Source organism: Pseudophryne corroboree, chromosome 8, assembly GCF_028390025.1.
Source record: "Pseudophryne corroboree isolate aPseCor3 chromosome 8, aPseCor3.hap2, whole genome shotgun sequence".
Taxonomy (NCBI): Eukaryota; Metazoa; Chordata; class Amphibia; order Anura; family Myobatrachidae; genus Pseudophryne; species Pseudophryne corroboree.
Genome location: NC_086451.1, coordinates 261,459,390 through 261,483,643, shown reverse-complemented (window position 1 = coordinate 261,483,643; position 24,254 = coordinate 261,459,390). Strand labels below are relative to the sequence as shown.

The following is a 24,254-nucleotide window of genomic DNA, read 5'->3' as shown; positions in this document are numbered from 1 at the left end:
ATGGGGCGGACCTCCCCATGGGGGACCCCAGGGTGGGAGGCCGACTTCTGCGGTTCGCCCAGGTATGGTTACAAACCACTTCAGACGTCTGGGTGAGGGAAGTCGTCGCTGACGGATACACCATCTCTTTCAAGAAACGCCCCCCTTGCCAGTTTTGCTCGACAAATATCCCTTCGGATCCGTTGAAAGCAAAAACTCTACATTTGGTGGTACAATCCCTCCTGGACACAGGAGTGATAGTGCCGGTGCCTTTGGTTCAGAGAGGCAGGGGAAACTATTCAACGCTGTTCCTATTTCCAAAACTGAATGGATCCTCCCGGCCCATTCTCTGAACAAATGTGTGAAGGTATCCAAATTCCGTATGGAAACTTTTCGCTCTGTTGTTCTGGCCTTGGAACCCAAGGACTATATGGTATCCCTGGACATAGAGGATGCTTACCTATATAGACCTATTGCCATGTCGCATCAGCAATATCTGCGCTTTGCTATTGGCAACCTACATTTTCAATTCCAGGCCTTGCCTTTTGGACTGACCACGGCTCCGCAAATCTTTACCAAGGTCATGACGGCCCTTCTCGGCCGTCAGGGTATCAGGATCCTGCTATATCTGGACGACTTGTTGATCCTGGCGAACTCAACAGAGGTTCTCCTCCATCATCTGGAACTGATGGTCCAATTCCTGCAAGCCCACGGGTGGCTCATCAACTGGAAGAAATCCTCACTGGCCCCTGCTCAGAGCATGGTGCACCTGGGGGCATTACTGGACACACACAACCAACGGTTGTTCTTGTCTCCGGAGAAGGTCCTGAAACTTCTGGACAAGATATGATGCTTCCTATCTCGCCCACGTGTGTCGATATACTCGGCGATGCAAGTACTAGGCCTCATGGTGTCTGCTTTCGACATGGCAGAGTACGCTCTATTTCATTCTCGCCCTCTGCAGCTGTTAATCCTTTCCAAGTGGGACGGCCTGCCTCACCAGATCAGGTCTCACATGATTTCCTTGACTCCGGAAGTTCGTCTGTCTCTGAGCTGGTGGCTCCAGGACCAATGATTGAGCAGGGGTCGTCCCTTCTGGATCTCCAACTGGGTCCTCCTAACAACGGATGCCAGTCTGTGGGGTTGGAGGCGCAGTGTTGGATCAACACTCTCTTCAGGGTCGGTGGACCAGGGAGGAATCTCCCCTTCCGATAAACATTCTGGAGTTGCGAGCAGTGTTCAATGCTCTGAAACTGGCCAAGCCTCTGGTACAGAACAGGCCTGTTCAAGTACAGTCGAACAACGCCACCACGGTGGCATACATAAATCATCAAGGCAGCACTCGAAGCCACATGGCAATGATGGAAGGGTCAAAGAATCTTCTATGGACGGAACGCCATCTGCCAGCCATATTGGCAGTGTTCATTCTGGGGGTCCTCAACTGGGAAGCGGACTTCCTCAGTCATCAGGACGTACATGCCGGAGATTGGAGCCTTCATCCGGAAATCTTTCAACTCCTAGTGGACAAGTGGGGCCTACCAGATGTAGACTTGATGGCTTCTCGGCACAATCACAAGGTTCCGGTCTTCGGAGCAAGGACAAGGGATCCTCAAGCAGCGTTCATGGATGTGCTGGCAATTCCATGGAACTTTCGGCTGCCGTATGTGCTCCCTCCGGTGTCACTCCTGCCCAGGGTGCTACGGAAGTTGAAGCAAGAAGGAGGAATACTACTTCTAATCACTCCAGCGTGGCCCAGACGGCATTGGTTCTCAGACCTGCAGGGTCTCTCGATAGAGCGTCCTCTTCTACTTCTGCAACGCCCAGACCTCCTCGTCAGGGGCCTTGTGACTACCAGGATCTGGCCTGACTGGCTTTGACGGCGTGGCTCTTGAAGCTTCAGTTCTGAGGGCCAAAGGATTTTCTGAGGCGGTCATTCAAACTATGTTGAAAGCCCGGAAACCGGCTTCAGCTCGGATTTATTATAGGGTCTGGAATTCTTACTTCACCTGGTGTGCGGATGAGAATTATGATGCATACAAGTTCAGTACTGCCAAACTTTTGGCTTTTCTGTGACAGGGCCTGGACTTAGGCCTTTGGCTGGCCTCCCTCAAGGTTTATATTTCAGCCTTGTCGGTTTGGTTTCAGAGAAAAATTGCATCTCTGCCCGACGTTCATACTTTCACTCAGGATGTTTTACAAATTCAGCCCTATGTCCCTCCTGTGGCTCCTTGGAATTTGTTGGTTGTTCTGGATGCCCTACAAGAGTCTCTGTTTGAACCTCTTGAGTCTGTGGACCTTAAGTGGCTTACACTTAAGGTTTTAGTTTTGCTGACTATTGCCTCTGCTAGAAGGGTTTCGGACTTGGGAGCCTTATCCTGTCGGTCACCTTTTCTGATTTTTCACCGTGACCGTGCGATTCTTAGAACTCGCCCTGGTTATCTGCCTAAGGTGGTGTCGTCTTTTCCACCTTAACCAAGAGATTGTGGTTACGGCCTTTATCTCTCCTGGTTTGTCCTCCAAAGAACGGTCTTTGGATGTGGTACGGGCTCTCCGTATATATATGTGAAGAGAACCGCCTCTCTTAGGAAGTCTGATTCTATCTTTGTCATTTTTGGTTTTCACAAATGTAGCTCGCCTGCGAATAAGCAGACCTTGGCCAAATGAATTAGGATGGTGATTGCACAAGCTTATGTACAGGCTGGACTTCCAGCTCCTGCTACTATCAAGGCCCATTCTACTCAGTCTGTTGGACCTTCTTGGGCAGCCAGCCGTGGCGCGTCCCTAGAACAATTGTGCAAGGCGGCTACGTGGTCCTCAGTGAACACGTTCATCAGGTTCTATGCCTTTGATACTTCCGCCTCCCAGGATGCTTCCTTTGGACGCTGGGTTCTTGTGCCCGCTACAGTGTGTCCTCTCCCATGAGGAACTGCTTTAGGACATCCCCGATGTTATTCCCTGTGGAATACCAGTGTACCCCGCTGCAGAAAAGGAGATTTATGGTTAGACTTACAATTGTTAAATCTCTTTCTGCGAGGTACACTGGATTCCACGGGGCGCCCACCCTGCGCACTTAGCTTCTTTGGGTTTGTATGGCATTAGACGCTGGTACCTTCTCCTGTCATGAGAATGTGGTTATCTGTGGCTACTAACTACTGTCGTCTCTTTTGCCTGCTACTGCATTGGACTGGTTAACAAAACTGAGCTCCAGTGCCTGGAGGCGGGGATATAGAGGAGACGGGCATATAGAGGAGGAGGTGCTGTGCATACTGGGAGCAGTCAAAGCATTAGCCTGTTGGTGCCTCGGATCAAGATCCAACTCTACACCCCAATGTTTTTCCCTGTGGAATCCAGAGTATCTCGCAGAAAGAGATTTAACAATGGTAAGTCTTACCATAAATCTCCTTTTTCAATACCATTGAAGAATTTAAGTTGGAATAAAAAAATTCCAAATCTTGCCATTGTAATAGTTTTGAAGTGGCAGATGATGAAATATGGGAAGCTGTTGTCCATCATGCATTTCACACTCTGAAAACATGTTCAGCTCAGGGATGTGCATTCAGGGGAGGCAGGGCCTCCCCTGTCATTAATGATTAAAATAATACAAAGAAGATATTTATGACACAGATTTTGTGTCATAAGTATCTCCTTTATATTAGTGAAATCATTATTAATAGTTTAAATGTGTTTGGGAGGCACCAATCGTGGTGCCTCCTGTTGTCAATGGGACAGGGGCAGAAGCGGGGGATAGGCGGGGGCCGGGCCAAGCCATGGGCAGTAAAAGCCCATTGAAAATCTATTTTCTACTAAAGTGTCGCTTTGATACATGGACGTGCTTTCAACCCATGAAAGCACACCCCTGTTAGTGAGGCCAGAGTGATTGGCCAGTGGATCCGTCACTGGATCCACTGTCATCACTGTGTGGTGTGCGGCGGAACGTGGCGGAGATCCGGTCATCAGCGGCGGCGGGACGCGGAAGAGGTGCGGGCGTCAGTGGCAGCGGGACGCGGCGGAGGTAATAGCCATAGCGGCAGGCATTGTTCAGAGTTTGGCAGCGGAGCGGTACCCATTTCAAAAATGGCTTCTCAGCATCATTTTTTAAATTCAAGATGGCCACCGCAAGCCAGTCACGGCTCATTGCTTCATTGCCCCGCCCCCTCAGCGCGAGGCAGTGGCGTCAGTCCGACGGCGGAGGAGGAGCAGTGAAGAGCACCTGAAGACAGAAGATGCCGTGGAAGTCCTGGATGACCAGTGGCCATGAAAAAGAGCTTAAAGGCCGCCGCCCACCAGGTGAAGACGCCGGAAGCCCTGGGGAGGCGGCAGCCATAAAAAGAGCTTAAAGGCCCCCAGGTGAAGACCCTGAATAATAAAACTTTTTTTTAAAACGTGTGGTGTTTTTATTTTAATATTTTCTTTACGGGCGGACTACAGGTGCCAGCGGGCCCTTTATGTCCGGGAATGCTGGCACTTGTGGTTCTCCAAGTGCCGGCATGCTGGGGCAGGCCTGCTAGGACCTGCAGGCTGCCTGTAAAGAACAATATTAGCATACAATGAACCCCGCACCCACCGCCACCAGGCGTGCGGGGCATAGCACTGGGCTATCAGCCCAGTGCTGGTTGTTGCTCGGGACAGGGGACCCCATTTTATTTTTTGGGGGCCCCACTTTCGGAGGAATTCCAGCCCTGGGTTGACTGGCTAGGGGGGCTGTGTAATGTTATGGCAGGGGGACCCCACTCTGAGTGTCTCCCCTGCCAAGGCAATACCCCCCCTGGCTGGGTCAGCCTGCTGCTGGTTTTAGTGATGTATGGGGGACTACACTTTTTTTTCCATCCATTTGGGGGGTGGGGGGTCGGTTGGTTAGCTGCCAGTGCCTCCCCAGCTACTGACCTCACCGCACGTCACTGGTTCAGCTACTGTAAACCACTGAGTATGATGATATTTGCACAATTAATGTTGTTCAGGTACTACATCTAATTGTTTTACTCATATTCACACACGCCAACTGTACTTCTATGATTCTGGGAGGTGCCCAAGTGCAAATTCCCAGCCAGAATACTTGTGGGATTGGACTCATATAGACAGCACACAGGGCCTGATTCATGGACAGGCGATGTTCATACAGTTTTCCGATGTTCGAAAAACTGCGCGTGTGCAGATTGAGTCCTGCGTCCTCGCATGCACTTCAGCTGGAGACATCAGGTGCTTGGTGAGTGGGGAGGGGGCAGTGATAGCCCCTATTTCACAAAGTACTGAGGCCAGGGTCTGCATCTTCCAACATAAACTTACTTGTTGCTGCAGAGGAGTTGCAGAGGTCATTCTGAGTAACCTGCACAAGATGCCTCCTGCTGCATTAGAATAATTTAGCACAGTCGCTACCGCTGTACTACTGCATCTGTCCATGAATCAGGCCCATAGTGGAAAAAATAAAATAAACTTCACTTTTACCTCCTATCATTTTTAGACTGCTGCATCTATATATATAAAAGGCAAATACCACTGACTCATCACAAAATCTCCTGATCCATAAGGACTAGGAACTTGACATTTGGACAGTAGCTTGTGACGTAGGCACCCACTAAGAACGTTGTTTTTTTTCAAAACTCCACCCACAAAGGGGTTAAAAGGGGTGAGCAAAATCCCACCTCACAGAGGAGAGTTAAGGCAGCCCACCCAGCCGGGCCTATAAAGAATGTATGGATGGTGCCGGTGAAACCAAGTCGTGGAGGGGGGAGGACACAATGCTCTATTCCTGGACTTCTTTGCATTGGCAGAGCACTTCATTATTTATAAAGGAGAGCCACATCAACTGCCGCCCTTAAACACTGTCAAACATCGCTGAGTATGGCTCCCCTATTTGAATAATGGACTGCTCTGCAACTGCCACTGGCAAGGAAGTGCAGCTTTATGGTTTAGGAAATTTTGTGATGAGTCAGTGGTATTTGCCTTTTATATATATACATTTCAGATATAAGTACTTAACCAACCTATTTATAGTCAGGAGAGGATAGTGTCTCAATTATCAGATGTTAACCTGTCACTTGAACCAAACATTGCCGAACCTCTCAGAGAGCAATAGGAGGAAAGGAGACATAGATATTTTGATTCTTAAATGCATTAAAGGAAAGCTTGATAGTTAGCAACTGCTGATCTGCTGTGTAAAGGGTACTGAGAGTCTCCCAGTGACCTTAAGTGTTGTGCGAAAATCTTTACCTTTTTATCTCAAAGGAGGAGCCCCAAGGACAGTGAGAAGCTAAGCAAGGAGACCTAGGGCCCTTTGGAATAGTGTCAGCCTATCCCTGTAAACCTTACATATTTAACATACAGCGGGCAGAGTTTGGCCTGTCGTCCCAGCATTTACAGCACTGAGCAGGGCAGCATCAGAGGCGGGACAGGACAGAGAAGGAGGCGGATTATTCTCCTCAGCACCAGCCTTTTGACCGCATCAATCCGGGGAAGCCCCATCCGGAGGTGCCGCCTGACAAAGATATATGTAAAAAAAATTTAAAGCAGTATTACATTTGCTAAGATCTATCTATCTATCTATCTATCTATCTATCTATCTATCTATCTATCTATCTATCTATCTATCTATCTATCTATCTATCCATACCTCCCAACTTCTACGTGGGACCTTTGCTGGTTGGAGGCATGCTCAATAAAAGGGGCCAGAGCATCGGGTGGGGGAGGGAAGTCTTGTGGCATGACCCCCGGTTTCATTATTTTGGGGGCTTGCCCAGCACTCCCAGAGCAGCACCCGCCTTACCGCCCTGCACTGTTAGATGCCGTGTGCATGCGCATGGCATCTATTCATTGATTACTGGCTGCTTTGCAGGGCAGAGCAATGGTGATCACAGGCTCTCCCAACCTTCCCCCACCTGCAGGAAACTGTGACCTGCGGGTGGGACAGCAGGACAGTGCCCGAATAGCGGAACTGTCCTACTGGAAACGGGACAGTTGGGAGGTATGTATGTATATATATATATATATATATATATATATAATCTTGCTTTTACCAGTATTATACCTTAAATAAAGCATAAGAGCAAGGGGCACATCACATTGTCTGTAATAGATGATTTTTATTTTTATTTTTTTTGTAGTGTGATTTTTTTCTTCACATAAAATCCCTTGGAGGATGCAAAAGGAGCAATTGAAATTATAAAGCAATGTCCAATCTTCAGCACCTCCAGGAATGCAGTCTTTTTATGTGCAAACAAGCCAATCAATGCTGTTCCTCATCCACCAAATCTAATTTTTGTGGATGCAGTGCAAACCTTGCGCCTAGTCCGCATTCAGACTGACCCATCCAGGTTCACTGGTGTTGCTTCATCAGACGATGCACATCCACTATACAATGTATATACAGCCATATAGTCACATATATATATATATATATATATATATATGTGAAGATACTCCCTGTCGAGCTCGCACCTTGCAAAAGGTGAGGGGTATCTAGGATCCATCTCACAAACGTGTTGGCTGTGTATTCTTTTGGTTGTATTTTATTCATATAATTTTATATTGTGAACTGTGTAAAAACTCATATGTTCAATTACATGTTATTAAAACAACTTTTTACTAATTGGCCGATTGGCCTCTTGTTTGGGTGACTATTTTGGTGAGGGGTGTCGGTTACAGGTCCCCAGTTTTAAATATCCTCCAGTCTACATTCTGACGAAATTATCGCCTGAAGAAGTGTGTAAATACATTCCATCTTAGCGCACTTGGGAATTTGTGTTTTATATATATATATATATATATATATATATACTGTATATATATATATATATATATATATATATAATTACTCAGCTAAGAGAACAAATCAGAGGGGTGGGTTCTGTTAATTGTTAATTATGACATCTAGAAATAATTTTTTCTTTAAAAAAAATACATATGAAAAAGATTAGAATATTTTTTTTATTGGACCAGAGAACATAAAACTGTAGGAAAATATAAATATAAAAATTGTGATGACATTTAAAAACATGGTACAATATTTAGAAAAGAATGTAAACTGATAAGTCAGAGAGAATAAAGAGGGTGAGAAGGAGGGGAAAGAGAGCGAGACAGGGAGAGGGGGAGGGGATGTGTGTGTGTAAGAGAGAGTGAGAGACACACAAAGCAAAAGGGTCTCCTTCAAACACCCAAGAAAACCCCTCAGAGCTAGGAGCCAATGTGGTAATAACACAGAGGGAGACAGATGTGACACTGCAGCTGTCATTGAGGGGGTTAAAACCTGGGAGTAAGGGGCCACAAGCATCGCTCAGGATGGATCGACAGAACCTTGCATGGACCAGCGGCAGAGAGGGGATGGTGAGTCCAGGTAGCTGCTGCTATCTCTACCCTTCTCTCTGAGAGGCAGCGCAGATCTACGGGGCTAAGCTCCAGCCATTTTATACACATCATTTCTGGCTCTACAGAACATGGAGATGCATCTCTGTGCAGAGGGAGGTTGCTAGACTCTTCATCCCATATTGAGGTATCAAGAGCATGCACCAATGTAAGGATACTTTGCTATGTTTAGGTACCTCTACTTGCTTTGTTGCTTGTCTGTTTTTGTGATGCTGTTGCAGTAATTCCTCCACTCTTGGTGTTGCGGGCCTCCTTTGGCTCAGAATGGGTTATTCTACTCTTTTGAGGGGACCTGTTCCCATTGTACAAACCACTCAGCCAAAGGATGATGCTTCACACAGCCGTGAAACTGACAGCTGCAGCTAAAAATAGAGGCAGCTCCACTGGGCTGCTGGCAGTGTTTGGCTTTCGGGGCTTTGTGTGAGAAGCAGCACATACCATGTAGAGTTAATAAATGCTGCAAAAGGGGAGGTACAGTAGCAGATGTGTTAAGGTTTTGGTATAATAAGATTCTTGGCTTTTAATTAGGTTTTTAGTATTATAGATGTTAGTGTGTAGCTTCAGATATTGATATTAGTATGTATTCCTGTGTCTACTCTATATACCTATAGATTTACAGTAGCCATGCATATCACTTAAATAATCAGACATAAAATAATGGTTTATGATAGTGGTTACTCACACTGGTCTGCAGATGTGGATATGGATATGTGGCCAAGCAGAGTGAACTCACATTACACATTACTGTACAGGTTATTGCCTGCCTGTATACTAGGTGTGATGTCATAGGGTGACAAATGATGTCACATGATGGGTTGTGGTTTTAGAATTTCTTCTATTTAATTTGGTGACTAAACATAATTAGAAACCTTTTGTGTGCGTGCAATATTGCATTTGTTAGGTACATAATAAATAATAATACAAATAATAATAATAATAATAATAGTAATATTTTATTTATATATATATATATATATATATATATATATATATATATATAGCACTCTTTCTCCAATAGGACTGAAGACAGTATTGTGATAATTTGAAACACAATCACAAGATCACACTAGAGGCCTTAGTTTACAACAGAAACATCATATATAGAAGATATGTCATATATACAGTATATATGTATATGCTGTTTGCATCCCCCTAAAACAGAGGAATTAGGTGAACTTTCCATCTTTTTATAAAAGCAAGACAATGCGTGCACTACTCCTGTAGACTACAGATGAAGCATAAACGCTTTAACACAACCTCAGCTCTTGCCCAGCTCACTTCCCAGTGTGAGCTCCTGTACAAACATCTGTTGCTAGGAGGGAATGCTTCCCCAGTACATCACTAATTTCACTGTTACCATAGCTGTCCTAGTAACAGGATGAAGGCCCTATGTGTTGGTGACTGATGCAATTCTCACTTCATCTTGATTGAGAACGTTGCTTCTTCTGTAGCAAAATATATGTTGTATTTTCTTCTGGGCCTAGCGTTAGTCATTAAACAGTCGCAAATAGTGATTTCTGATTTGCACAGTAATCTTTGCTGATGAACGGTCCAAAGGTGTATCTAGACACATTTAAAATTAAACACAATTATGATAATTGTGTGGGTCATTAAGACTAGTGATGTGATATCAATAAAATATATTCTATTGGCAAAGTGTCATGATCTGAGGTTTAGGCTCTGCATATGGATTCTGGAGCAGTGGCTGCTTTCAGCTATAATACATTTTATTGGTTTGATAAAATAATCCGTAGTGAATGAGATTGTACTGATCTCACACGGAGTGATGTGTGAATAATCCAAAGGGATTATGCAAAGTGCTTGTCACATTTGAGGCGCTACAGACCCTCCATACAGATCATTGTTACTACACATTATATGAAACTGTAAATGATTTTAGCTTTTGTTTACTCACTTTTTTTACTTTCTGTATATGCAATGGTTCTAAATGTCCAAAGCTTCCTATTGGATCCAAATTCACATTAATGAGTCAATACCCTATGACTCTGAGTTACCATAGTATACTATGGAAATGTTGATTCATGAAATGAATTCTCTATTGAATAATGCTCTAAAACTGTTGACACCTGGCAAAGCACGTGCATACAGAAATGTGTCAGAAAACTCATTCGTGACACACATTTATAATATTGAAAAGGAGATCCCTGCACACTGGTACATCATCCACACAGATAAATAGGGCAATGGTCAGAAGTAAACCCATGACCTTAGTGCTCTGGATCTTTAATACTAGATAGATAGATAGATAGATAGATAGATAGATAGACTGTAATCCAAAAATTGCAGGTACCAGGATATAAAAATTATAGTGAAAAGTAAAGACTGCATCAGGATACAGACAGCAACGTTTTGGGCAGCCATGTGCAATTTCTCAAATTCATATATACTTGGGAGTTTCTGATTTTCACGGTTGTAAATATAAATGAGTGTTAAAAATGTGGTAAATCTGTAGAGATGTAAATTTGAGATGTCCTAATGCAAGTAAATATTAATTCATGGTTCTTGGCATTACCCGAGGGAGCACCCGTAGCAGATACGGTAAAACGTGACAGGACGATTTTTGTAGTTTATTAAATTCTACACACAGTAGGTGCTATACAAATTTTGATCCAATTGTCTGTTTGGGCGTTATCGTTCACGCAGCACAACCCACTTTTCATCCCTTCAGGGGAGGTTTATTAAAATTCTAATTACGTAGTTTTCCTATTTCCCACCTGCGGAATACCTATGTTAAATTTCATCGTCCTAACATATTGGGACATAAGAATTAGTGACGAGTGAGTGAGGGCTTTCGCGTATATATATATATAAAATAGAAAAAGCAAACAGCAGTACTCCGGGTATTGTGCGTGAAGAAAACTGTATTCAAATAAATCATGGAAACATCAAACCAACATTTCGGGGCCCGCAGCCCTTTTGTCAAGGTGTGTACAAGCCTCAACAAAGGGGCTGTGAGCCCCGAAACATTGGTTTGATGTTTCCGTGACCTATCTGAATACAATTTTCTTCACATACAATACCCAGAGTGCCTTTGCTTCTACTATGTTAATTTCGATACAGAGGGCACCTGGGTATTAATAACAGCAATATTGGAGTGCCGGGCTATCCACAACAAGATATATGTATATACAATTGCACATTGCACATATGGACCATCAGGAAGGTGCTGTTTGAGCACTTAAATAGCTGTTGACCTATCAACTTGACTTTATTGCACATTTATGTCTATTTAATATTGCTCTGTTTTGGATAAAGACTTTCAATTGTAGAAAACGGAGGCGCCAGTTCTTTCTTATGGGACTATATATATATATATATATATATATATCAGTGACGTATGGTGGGGTGAGGAAGAGCCTTGCCTCTTATATATATACTGTATAGTGTGTGTCCGGTGAAACTTCATCAGTAACACCTATCTGTTCGGGTGTAGTATGGTATGCCGGCGGCCGGGCTCCCGCTGGCCAGCATACCGGAACCAGAATCCCGACCTCCGCATACCGACAGCTGGGCGTGCGCAAATGAGCCCCTTGCGGACCCCCAAGATGGAGAAAAGGTGTCGGAATGCCGGGTGTCCCAACAGCCGGCAAACTGAAGACGACTCATCTGTTCATGTTCACGAGACTCTGATGTCCGACCAAGCCAAGCGCTGAGTACACCACTACTCAGCTCTTGTGGCTGCTTCGGCCGCGGCTCTAGACAGTGAGTGTCTCGCAAGATTTTACATCATCCCTCGAGACTCTGACTGCAGTCAAGCTCCTCGGCAGCCGCTGTCAGGGAAAAGCTGAGCCGCCGAAGAGGGAAAAAACGGAGACACCTTAATGCTGTACTCCGGTTTTATATTAGTAGCAGAGGAGAGGCTGGATATGTGTGGGGGCCCGGGACAGCCTCCCCTTTCGGTCCTGCTATAAATAGTCCGGCTCTGGATGCTTAATGCATTCCTCCCGTGGAATTGTATATTTGTTATACTTTCTTACTCTCCTAGAATATCTGGGATACTAAAAAGCCTCCCAGATCCAGTGCCCAGTTTTGGGTCTTGATGATGCATTTCATCATTGAGCCCCCCCCCACACACATTACTGCTTGAAGGCAGATATCACTGCAGTGAGCAGCGGGGCCACCATTAAGAGTTTTGTGGCACAACACACCTGTACTAACCACCTGAACCTCCTTTCTGTCGTCTCACAGAGGAGAAAAATAGTGTCTGCAAGTATGATATTTGATGATACTCGTGCAGATATGTAACATTGCTTAAGATTGCATTTTGCCGACATGATAGGACCATGTTTGTGTGATATACTAGCTTGAAATCTTAATGGTAGTAAGGATTTTAAATTGATAGGAAACAAATGCCAAAATTCCATACATTCTTCACTGGATGTTTGGTACATTATCAACACAATGAAGAATTTTAACAATTAGGGAAGATTTATTAACGTTGCATTTATGTGCAGAAACCAGTGTCACTTTCAGTGTCATTGTGTCACTCACTGAGCATTAGACAGGTAAAAGCTGTTAATGCTCATTTGACCTTTGAAATCAGTTGTGTTAAAGTCAAGAAAAGTAGTTTGATTCATGTACAGTATATTTGGATATATCAATAAACTGTACCACAGACATTTAAATTGTCGTAAAAATCTAACACGGCTGGCTCAAACATTTAGCTATTCAATTATACCCCTTTCAAACATAGAGCAGAAACCCGGGTTTTTGCCCGTGAATGTGATTTGACCCAGGTTTTTACTATGTGTGAACAGAAATTAACCGGGTTGAAGTCTCGGGTCCATGACCATGCTATAGACCAGGGTTTTTCCCTAGTGTGACCTCTGTCGCCTGTAGTGTGAACGCTACAAGGGTTGAAAGAAAAGTGTCTGATTGACTGGCTTTTCAGCTAAAGGCTATAACGTAACCCAGCTACTGTCACTTGAATTAAGGGGTTGGGTATGGGTTACTGGCGGTTGGCATACCGCCAGTCACCATACCGACACCGGGATCATTGCGCTCGCCACAGGTTCTATTCCCACTCTATGGTTGTGGTGGACACTCACGAGCGGGAATAGTCCCTGTCAGTCGGCATGCCAACTGTCGGGATTTCACCTGGGCAGGATTCCTGCGTCGGTACGGTGACCACTTCCCGAATGAAATCCCTATTTTAAGGTAAATATGTGAAGAATTGGTTCAAAACACCCATCCCCCCCACCCCCCAATGAGTATTTAGGCATTAATTAAGCCTTTAATTAGCTTAATTTGTCCAATAATTACATGTCATTTCTGGGATGATATTTTGAAAAGTGCAGAATAATGTATTAAATAATGTGGGGCAGGTTTATGGGGGTGTTGACTTGCTGGTGGAATTTATATGTGTTTCTTTAAAACATTTTTAGAAGTGTCAAAAATGGCACAAACAAATCTACTTGTAGGCATTTTTATACAGCACAGAGTATTTAGTGGCTAATTCAGTAAGGATAGCAAATTCTGCCAATCAGCAGAATTTGCTATCCTTTGGATCGCATCGCTGGGCAAGGCCGCCCGACATGCTGACCGGCGCCTCACCCCTTGATGAAGCAGAAATTGCGATCGCCTTGCAATTTCTCCTTCATCGTAAAAATTATTGATGCCTCTTGCCGGCACAGCTTAGCTGCGGCCGCAGGAGACCCGGCACCATCTTACACATTGCGGCGGCTGCATGTGATGTCACACCCCGTTCACGCCGCACCACCCAATGTTCGCGTCGCTCCGCCCCCACAATACTCCGTCACCTCCCTGGAAATGGAGCGTTGCGATTTGCGATCCGACCTGAATTAGCCCCTTAGTGCATTAATTTGCTTAAAGAGTCCCAGGGGTACACAGTATTTACTAAAAGTTGATTTTGGTCGAAGTTGATTGATTTTTATTTATTTATTTATTATTATTTTGATAGATTTTGTGTTTCAAGGTTGAAATCAAACATTTACTTTACTAACAGATGATTTTTGACATTCTTTAAAAAAAAAAAGTAAAAAATCATCTGTTAGTAAATGTGGGCTTTAGAGGTGTATTCGTTAAAAATCGATCTGGGTTGATTTTTGGTTGATTTCAGGGTCTAAATTCCACAATGTCAAAAATCTTCTGTTGATAAATGTGTGACCCTTAAACACAAAATCGTCCAAAACTTGTACATCGACTTATATATATACGGGATGCAGTTAATTTGCCGACAGTCAGGATACCGACACTGGAATCCTGACTGCTGACAATACCAACTGACAGAATCCTGGCTCACAGGCGCTATTCCCACTCATGGGTGTACACGACACCCATAGCGTGGGAAAAAAACCTGTGGCGAATGCAGTGAGCCACGGAGCTTGCAGGGTGGCGAGCCCGCAAGGGGACTCTTTGCGCTCACCCCGCTGCCGTCATACTGACTTCCGGGATGCCGTTGTCGGTATACTGACGGCCAGCATACCGACCGTCGGTAAATCATATTGAACCCATATATACCCCTCAGGTACTTTGCTTTTGGCCACCAATAGACTTCTAGGGGGAGAATTTATTAAGAATCATTTTTGATCGATTTTACAAATTGCTAATTTACTAAGGGCCAATTCACATGGAATTCGCATTTGTCAAACTCGACTTCCCACACAAAATCGCGACAATCACCATCAGAACACACATCAGAAAAATAACATTGGTACCAATGTAAATCACAAATTTATTAAGAATCGGTCTTGTGAAATTGCTCAAACTCACATCAAAATCACCTTAGTGCACCAAATCAATGCACTTGATTTTAGCAAGCGTGTTTGCTGTGTAGCCTGCTTGGATCAGTGAGATCCATGCAGGCATTCGTGTTTAAAGTGAATTTAAAGCTTACTTTTTGTGAAAAGAATGGCGTGTGCCGTCGTCCCGGCCCCCCCACCCCCACCCAAAAGCAAAACTAGCACCAGGCTTTGTGAACCAGTCCTGGTCCAAGAAATACGGGGGTGGGTGGGAAGGGGAAATGGACTCCACCACATTTGAATGAGCCAGCACCTTTTGAGCTGGTGCTGCAAATATGGGAGGAAAATGCATAGGGGTCCCCCAGTATTTCCAGGACCAGCATTTGAGCCACCCCAACCAGTCACCCCAGCCCTGAGATTCCTTGGAAGAGGGGATTCCCCCAGTAAAGAGGTGGGTCCCCAAGAGTTAGATCCCCCAGAGTTAGGGTGAAGACTGGGGCTATTCCCTGGCACCCATGGGTGGTGGGTGCCAAGTTGATAACATCTGAATTAAAGTTAGACTAATATTGTATTTTACAGGTCCCAGCAAGCCTCCCCCTGCATGTTGGTGACACGCCGGCAGCACTCCCATAACACACGCATTCAGAGAGACAGTTTTTGTGCGCCTGAATAGTCACGTCGCAGTCACCGCCTATCACCTTTGTAAAGCATTACTGATAACATGCATCTTTATTGAAACTGCAGCACTGCATGCACATCATAGGATGCATGTGCCGTATGAGTGTTTAGGGATTCTCGCACACACCATAGCAAAAAAAATCACTCAATTCCTTGAACATTGGCATTATATGCGACTCAGATCAGTGACACAGTGCATTATATCTAATAGAGATGGAACACTTTCAAATGGGACCATTACCCCAAGTATGCCTTATAGGCCCTACACACTGTGCGATATTACTGAAAGATATGAACGATCTCGTTCATTAATGAACAACATACCATTCATATCTTTCAGTGTGGAGGCACCAGCTCGTTCATCGTTGGTGCCCCGTCGCATGTGCATGCAGGCCAATATGGACGATCTTGTCCATATTTGCCTGCACTGCTATGGAGCCAGGTGACGGGAAGAGAAAAGAAACTTCACTTCTCCCGTCACTGCCCCGAGCCCCCCCCCTGCCGCCGGGTCGCCCGTCGGCCATATCCGCCCTTGGGCAGCTCGGCAGCGGATCGCATAGTGTGTAGGGCCCATTACTGTAGTTTCACTGGTATTATTTTTACACATGCCATAGTAACCTAATGTACTGTATCCAGGGCATCTATTGATATCTGATGTTTGCAAAACTTACATTTAATAAGGCTGCAAGGAGGCATTAGTGTCTTTTTTTTAGCCTTGTGCAAGTCCTATTGCTTTAATGAGAATGCCTCAAGGGGTAATACGGATCAATGATCCCTATGAAGTGGTTCACGTAGGCGTTTGTGCTTATATAGGACAATCTGTGCATTAATAAATGCCTCTTTCTATTTAGGCCACATACAGTATGTATGAGAAAAGTGGTCAGCTATTTATAATAAGTAAGCCCAGGATTCTTGGGTTCGAACCTATTCTAACCCTTTCCCATTACAATCAAAATTTCAGTTTCCTTTTCTGTTTTATGTACCAGGGAATAACATAATTAATTTCTACAGGACCTAAAATGACCTAATCTGGGTGTTAGTACCTATAATGACCTATTTTGACTGCTAGACCTAAAAACAACTAATTCTGTTACTTAAGTTGAAACTATATAACAATACTGTGGAAATCTGTGGATTGAGTAATTTTCATATGCAATTCATAGATGCAGATGCGTCCTTGCTGCATAGTCTGCGAAGCGCGACTGCCGGATCCCAAGGTTTGCGGGTGCAAGCGTACACATGCACAAACAATCCATTACCTTCTATGGGAAGCCGCATCTGCAAATGGATTGCAGCATCCCTCGGCATAGCACATCGCGGGAGCAAACGCTGCAAGGAGGTAGCAGGAAACACCTGTAATAAAGGCACAGTGATTCAAACATAATAATATGTTGCATGGTTTTGTTTTATTTTTATACAATGTATAAATTCCCAAACTTAAATATTTAAAAGTTTTTAGATCCTAAAAATCCGGTGCCTAATAATAAGATACAACAGTCTATCCCTGCACATTTCCTATTACATGACTGAAATATTCTCTGCAAAGTGCTGCATAATTAAGGGGCGCTATATAAATAACTGTTACTATATCAATAAACTATGGACCTGATGAGATGTACACTAATACATTCACAGCTGCAAATATGTACGACAATATGCTAATGCTGGAGCCACCTGGAACTGTATTGAGATGCTCACTGGGGGCAACGCAGATCAAAGCAATTTTGTGCAAATACGCAGCAGTGGTCGCAGATCCTCCCATAATAGGCTCCCTGAGTAACAAAAGTAAAAAAATAAATGTTCTAGTTATATTTAGAGTTTCGTAAAAAAAGGTGATTTTTGCATCATTTTAAGTCACTGTCCCATCTACTGTATACAACACTCCCATATACCTGTCCCACATGTGTTAACCTATTATTGTATACTTTGGATAATATCACCCCAAACATGACATGCATTTTTTAGGGTTTTGAACTAAGTATCAACATTTGTACCTTAAAATAGGGATTTTCCATGACCTTGCACATGCTTTGAAGCTGCAAGAAAAAACATCAGCGGGCAAGGCCTAGCTGCCTAACTGATCGTGGGCAGTTTCTGAGAGATCCGGCACCTACCTGCGGTAATCAGTTCCCCAAACATTGCCAGGGGTCGGGCCTGGTTCCCCACGTACGGCCGCTGCTGTATAGCTTCTCCCTGCATTGGAGAGTGCCGCTCGCGGGACTGGAGGGCGCAGTGTTTAGATCCCGGAGGTCGCAGCCTAGTCCTTAGCTGGAAGCCGCAGTCTCGGGTACCAGGCCGCACCCGTGCAGGGAGCGCGGCCGGCATGGAAGCCTGTAGCCGCGGTCCTCTCCTTCCCACAGTGCGGGGATGTACTGTGCACACTGCCTGGATGGAGATTCCGCCCAGCTCTCTCCTGTGCTGTGCCATTGGCCGGGAGATTCAGAGGTCTGGGGCAGAGCTTGCTTGGGAGGGCGCGGGCGGCGGCCATTTACAGGGAGGTGAGGAGACTGCACCACAGCCCCTGCATGCCATGCTGGGTCCCCTACCATACTGCTATTATATTTCCGGCAGCAGCACCACTGAGTCCCTGTTACACCTGCTCCCAGCCTGCACTTTCCACTCTCTCTGCCCTTGTGATTACAGTGCGCAAAACACCTCTCCAGTAGTTCCTTCAGCTACCTGCAGAAGCAGATACCTCAACTATGGCTAACGTGTCCCCCGCTGATGACCCTTTGTCGGCTAATGATGTGATCTCTATAGTCACTAAAATGATACAATCAGAGATGAGGTCTGCCCCTGCAGATTTCAAGTCCGAACTCGCTGACCTTGGCTCAAGGACGGACACCCTCGAGCAAAAAGTGGATGAAATCTGCCAATACCAGAGCGTCATGGATCAGAAATTCACAGACCTCAGGGCTGATCTGGAGTCTTATAAAGACTACCTCGAGGACATTGAAAACAGAATTCGGCTGAACAATATCCGCATCCGCAATATACCGGAGACGGAGACTGCTGATTCTTTACCTGCTTACCTAGAGGGTCTATTTCTCCATCTGGTTCCTGACATTTCTGTAGATCTTCTACATCTTGACTGAGCTCACATGGCCCTCCGTCCCAAACCGCCTTCTACCCAACTTCCAAGAGATGTTATTCTCCGCTTTCATTATTTTAAGGCAAAAGAGCAGATCATGACCGCTGTTAGGGGACTCTCAAGTGTCACCTACTCAGGGTCTCAACTTCAACTGTTTCAGGACTTAGCCCCATCGACACTTAAAAAACATCGAGATCTTCTTAACATCACTAAAACTCTTAGAACCCACTCTATCAAACACAAGTGGGGCTTCCCCTTCCAGCTATTGGTTACAAGAAATGGTGCACCTCACTCTGTTGCAGTTGTTTGGTCTCCTTGGCGATGTTCCGGAACTCAACCGACAACAAGCTGCTCCTCCACGCAAACCCGTGGCTCCATCCCAAGACTGGACCACGGCCTAACTGTTTTGCTCACCTCACCTATTGTCGCTATGGAAGTTATAACTTGATCTTCACTCAGTATCCTGTTTGCGTAGTTTTGACGTTCTGAGATTTTATGCTACGATTCCGAAAGTTATAACTTGATCTTTACTCACTGTTTTATATGTGAAGTTTTGATGTTCCCTACATTGTAGTTGGCTCTGTAGTTGGAGCACTCCTGATGTTATAGTGTATACTCCCTGTAGTTTTTACCTTCAAGTTCTCATCTCCATGTTTGCTACGTGAGTGTTACTTTTTCTTTTACTGTTAGGTCTCGCCTTTTCTCCCTTTTATAGTTGTCTCATTATGAGATACGTTTAGTATGGTTTCTTCTAAGCCTGCAGTCTTTTCTACCTATCTTTCACTTCCTCACTCTGTTCTATTTTCCTAGCTTCTAGTGTGTACTGTAACTATGATTTACACCAGATATTGCCTATTCATTGTCCACACATGTATATATGCTTCAGTCCTTTTTCTCAGGTCATCTCATGTCCACACTAACCTAGTATGTTTTTCATACTCCGTACCTTGTGTATTTTCTTGTTCTTTCTCACCCATGCCTCCAGAAGATGGACGTGTCTTGGCAACACTCCCTCTTTTCACCCCAGACCTGTCCCCGCTATAGGAGTAGGTCACCTTCCTTCTTTCCCTGTTCTTCCTTCCTCTCTCCATTTCTTTGGCCCCTTTAGTGGCCTTTTCTTTGCCTTTCTAGCCAGTCGAGGTGTTGCTCTCTTTTACCGTGTTACTCATTGTATTTTGACCCCCCCCATGAAGCTGTCAATCTTGACTCTTAATGTGAACAGCCTCAACTCTCCCACTAAGAGAGCCATGGCTATACAATATTTCCACCACCATCTATCTCATATAATCATGCTACAAGAGACTCACCTCAAAACTCCTCATACCTCTCTCTCATCCAAACAATATCCAACTGTATTCTATTCCTCTGACTACAAAAAGGCGAGGCACTGTGATTACGATCCACCGAAACTCACCTATCACTATACACGATACTATCACAGATCCACAGGGCCGTTTTCTTATTCTCACTGGGACATATAACCAAGTCCCAATCACTTTAGCTTCAGTGTATGCCCCTAATGGTCAACAGGGCTCTCTTTACGCTACCTTTTTCAACCGCCTTGCACAGCTGCCCCGAGGGCTTACTATTATAGAAGATTTTAATACTATCTTAGATTCCAAACTCGATATGTCTCACTCCCCCCATACTCCCCCTAAATATGACAAAACTTCTAAGCTGCTTCTTTCACAACTTGCCCTTAATGATCTTTACGATGCATGGAGAGTTAAATACCCCACTGGTAGGGGATATACGCACTATTCCCCCCCTCATGAGCTACACACTCGAATAGATTATTTTTTTTGTTGATCACGCCACTATCCAGACTCTTATTGGTGCTCATACCCTCCCTATACCCTGGTCCGAACATTTAGCCATTGAATTGGAAATTTCAGCCCAACTCGGTCCCCGACCTACCCGTCAATGGCGACTCAACGAATTCCTCCTTTTAAAGCAGTCCAATGTTGTGGATCTCACTATGGCTCTCACGGATTTTTTTAGCACCAACGCCACCCCTGATATTCCCCCTCCCACCCTGTGGGAAGCCCATAAGGCTACCCTTCGAGGTACCCTTATCAGCTTGGCAGTCTCGCACAAAAAAGCGGAACGGGCTCGCATATTGGAACGTCTTTAGCCTCCCTGACTGATCTCCATCCCAGGTATCCCAAACACTGCACTTATTTGAAGATCTTAGCTGTCAAATGCCAGTTATCACAAATTCTTTCAAAAAAAGCAGCTAAGACGCTATTGTGGGTTCGTCAAACTTTTTACAAAAAGTCTGATAAAGCTGACACCCTACCAGCCTGTAAACGCCTCACCAAACGCACCCATAATCGTATTCACGCACTCACATGCCTAAACGGAAGTACCACTCTTGTCCCCCGTGTCATGACTCGACAGTTCCGGCAGTTTTATGAATCACTTTATAACCTCTCCCATGGTCCAGCTACCATGGCTCCGGATCTGGCCTCTATCACCATTACTTAGACTCCTGCTCTTTACCTAAACTATCTGCAACTCAGCTTCAGACTCTTAACTCAGCGAGGAAATTAGAGCAACTATTAAATTACTACACCGCTCTGCGGCGCCAGGCCCATGCGGGTTCACTGCTCTTTACTACAAAAAATGTACTGAACCTCTACTTCCCATGTTTCGCCCCCTTTTCAATTCACTGTTAGAGGGCTGTTCGCTCAATGACGCCACCACCAAGGCCAATATAATAGTCATCCCGAAACCCCAGAGGGATCCCACTGAGCTAGGAACCTATAGGCCAGTCTCTCTTCTGAATGTTGATCTAAAACTCTTTGCTAAAATTCTTGCCATGCGTCTCGCCCCTATACTGCCATCCTTGGTCCATCCAGATCAGGTAGGCTTCATTCCCAACAGACAAGCATCCGACAATACAAGATGGTTAATAAACCTCATTAATATAGCAACAAGCCGCTCGGTGCTGGCCCTGGTGGTGACGCTCAACGCTGAAAAAGCCTTTGACAGAGTACCATGGTCTTTTTTGCAACAGACTCTCTCTACTATGGGATTTGAGGGCGCCAAGGAGTTAAATCCCTTTATCATCACCCAACGGCGTCGGTTTTGGTAAGTGGCCTTTCATCCGAACCCTTTCGAATTATAAATGGCACCCGTCAAGGCTGCACCCTTTCTCCCCTACTGTTTGCCCTCATCATGGAACTGTTGGCCATGAAGATCAGACTAAATAAAAATATCACGGGTATAGTGATGGGACGCTCAGATCATAAGATTGCTTTATATGCGGATGACATGATCTTGACATTGACTAATCCTACTATTTCCCTTCCGATTCTGTTTGATGAGGCTCGCACCTATGGCCAGTACACCAACTACAATATCAACACAGATAAAACGGATTTTCTAGATTTCATTGTGCCGCATTCAGATCTCCTATTGTTACAGACTGAATATCCCTTTCGACGGCAACCCAGCAAGCTTAAATACTTGGGTATCTATCTCACGAAATCATATAGCCAGCTGTACACTGCTAATTCCCCGAGATTGCTAGCTTCCATCAGATCGGATCTCTCGGCCTGGGACAAGCAATTCATCTTGTGGTTCGGCCGCACTGCAGCAGTCAAAATTAACATACTTCCCTGCTTATTGTATTCTTTTGCAAACACTCCCTATACACATCCACACTCCGACCCTTAAGCATTTACAGCGTGAGCTTTCGAATTTTATATGGGCGGGTAAGAAACCGAGGGTTAAAATGCGCACATTACAGAAACACCAAACCTCTGGAGGTGTGGGTATTCATGATCTCCTTAAATACTTTAGAGCTGTCCATTTATCCTCTTGTGTACATTGGCATGCGAATCAGAAAGAGTGGACGTATATTGAACCTCATACACTCTGTTTATTCTCCTTCTACCCTCTTATGGTGCCCCCCCTCTCACCGACCGACCTCTATCTCCCTCCTCCTTACCATACGGTTCTCATTATCCATCTGGGATTTTTGCACACGTTTCTACAAGCTCCGTTCATTTCATCTACTTTTGGTTCCTCTCTGGAACAACCCTGCCTTCGTCCCAGGGATAGATCACCGTCAGTTCTTGTTATGGACTAACCATAATCCCTTATTCCCTTTGGATATTGCCCCTCTACACACCTTTCCAGAATTTGCTAGTTTACAATCCCGTTTTAATCTCCCCCATAAGATTTTTCATAAATTTCTACAACTCCGCCATTTTTATCACTCGCTCGAGCGCCCTCCCTCGATTACATCTACTTCAGCCATTGAATCTCTTTGCTGTCACCATCAGTCTTCTAAGGGACTCATATCCTCCCTGTATCAACTACTACTATCTCACAACCAACCCCCCCCAAAGAAGCCCATGAATTGGCCTGGGAAAAAGATGTAGGCGAGGAACTCACTCCTGCAGAATGGTCTCAAATTAAGCAGGCAATATCGAAATGCTCGATCTCTGTACGTATAAAAGAGAATGCATATAAACTCTGGTATCTCGTTCCTACCCACCTCCATACTATTTATTCCACCGCGTCGAAACTTTGCTGGTTTCAATGTGGCCAAAGAGGGACTTTCTTACACATTTGGTGGACATGCCCTTGTATAAGTCATTATTGGAAGGAAGTACATAAGTTAATAAAAAATATTACTGATTTTGATATGCCCCCTTCACCTTTCTATTCACTATTAGCTAGACCTATCGGCCACACATAAATTGATCACTCATATACTCAATACAGCTAAGTGCCAAATTGCAGCAAACTGGAAGTCAATTACTCCTCCCCCCCTACCCGCCACTATTAACGCTATCTGGTTAAGCTACAGACTGGAACGAATCTCCTCAGTTATTCATGATAATCCTATTCAATTTGTCCGTGTTTGGTCACCTTGGACCACTTACTATGAGGCCGAACCCCCTTTAGCAACCATTTAATTTCACCTCGTGATACTGATGCGCAGACGCCTCGGCTGGCTACTTCTCTTCTCTTTCTTCCTTTAACTCTCCATTTATCCTTCCCGCTTCCCTCTCTCCCTTTTCCTCCCGCTTTTCTTCCTTCTTCCCTTGTTCTATTTTTTTCTTCGGTTCTCTTTATTGTACTTTGTAATGGTTTCATCTGCAATTTCCTTTTCTTTATTATGCGCCTTTCTGACTGTCAATTTGATTACTCTCCCCTATATAGAAAAAATTGTTACAATCTTTCAATATTTTGGTACGTTACACCTTTCCTGATTTTTATTGTTGTCTTTAAGGCCTTATCTCCGATTCCTTGTCTATATTATCATATATGATATTTTGTTAACGGAGATATTGAGTGTGAATTGGTGTTACTTTTTTCTACTCTGCTCAATAAAATTTCCTTTAAAAAAAAAAAAAAAGGAAAAAACAGCGATAAATCGTATTTAAATTTACTGCAACCAATTTTGTGCTGCT

General features: G+C 44.5%; 1 protein-coding gene across 5 annotated transcripts in view; it reads left to right on the top strand.

Annotated features, from left to right (window-relative positions):
* The window catches only part of ARHGEF9 (Cdc42 guanine nucleotide exchange factor 9), a 735,112-nt gene that overhangs the window by 357,744 nt on the left and 353,114 nt on the right, over positions 1-24,254 (top strand). The window contains exon 1 of one of the 5 annotated variants that reach the window (XM_063937201.1): positions 8,064-8,295. The exons of 2 other annotated variants lie outside the window; for them this stretch is intronic. In XM_063937201.1, the coding sequence (XP_063793271.1) occupies positions 8,251-8,295 (45 nt within the window). In that variant the 5' untranslated portion in view covers positions 8,064-8,250. Of the gene's footprint in view, positions 1-8,063; positions 8,483-24,254 lie in introns of those variants that run through there. 2 more of the 5 variants (XM_063937203.1, XM_063937206.1) reach the window with 2 other exon arrangements.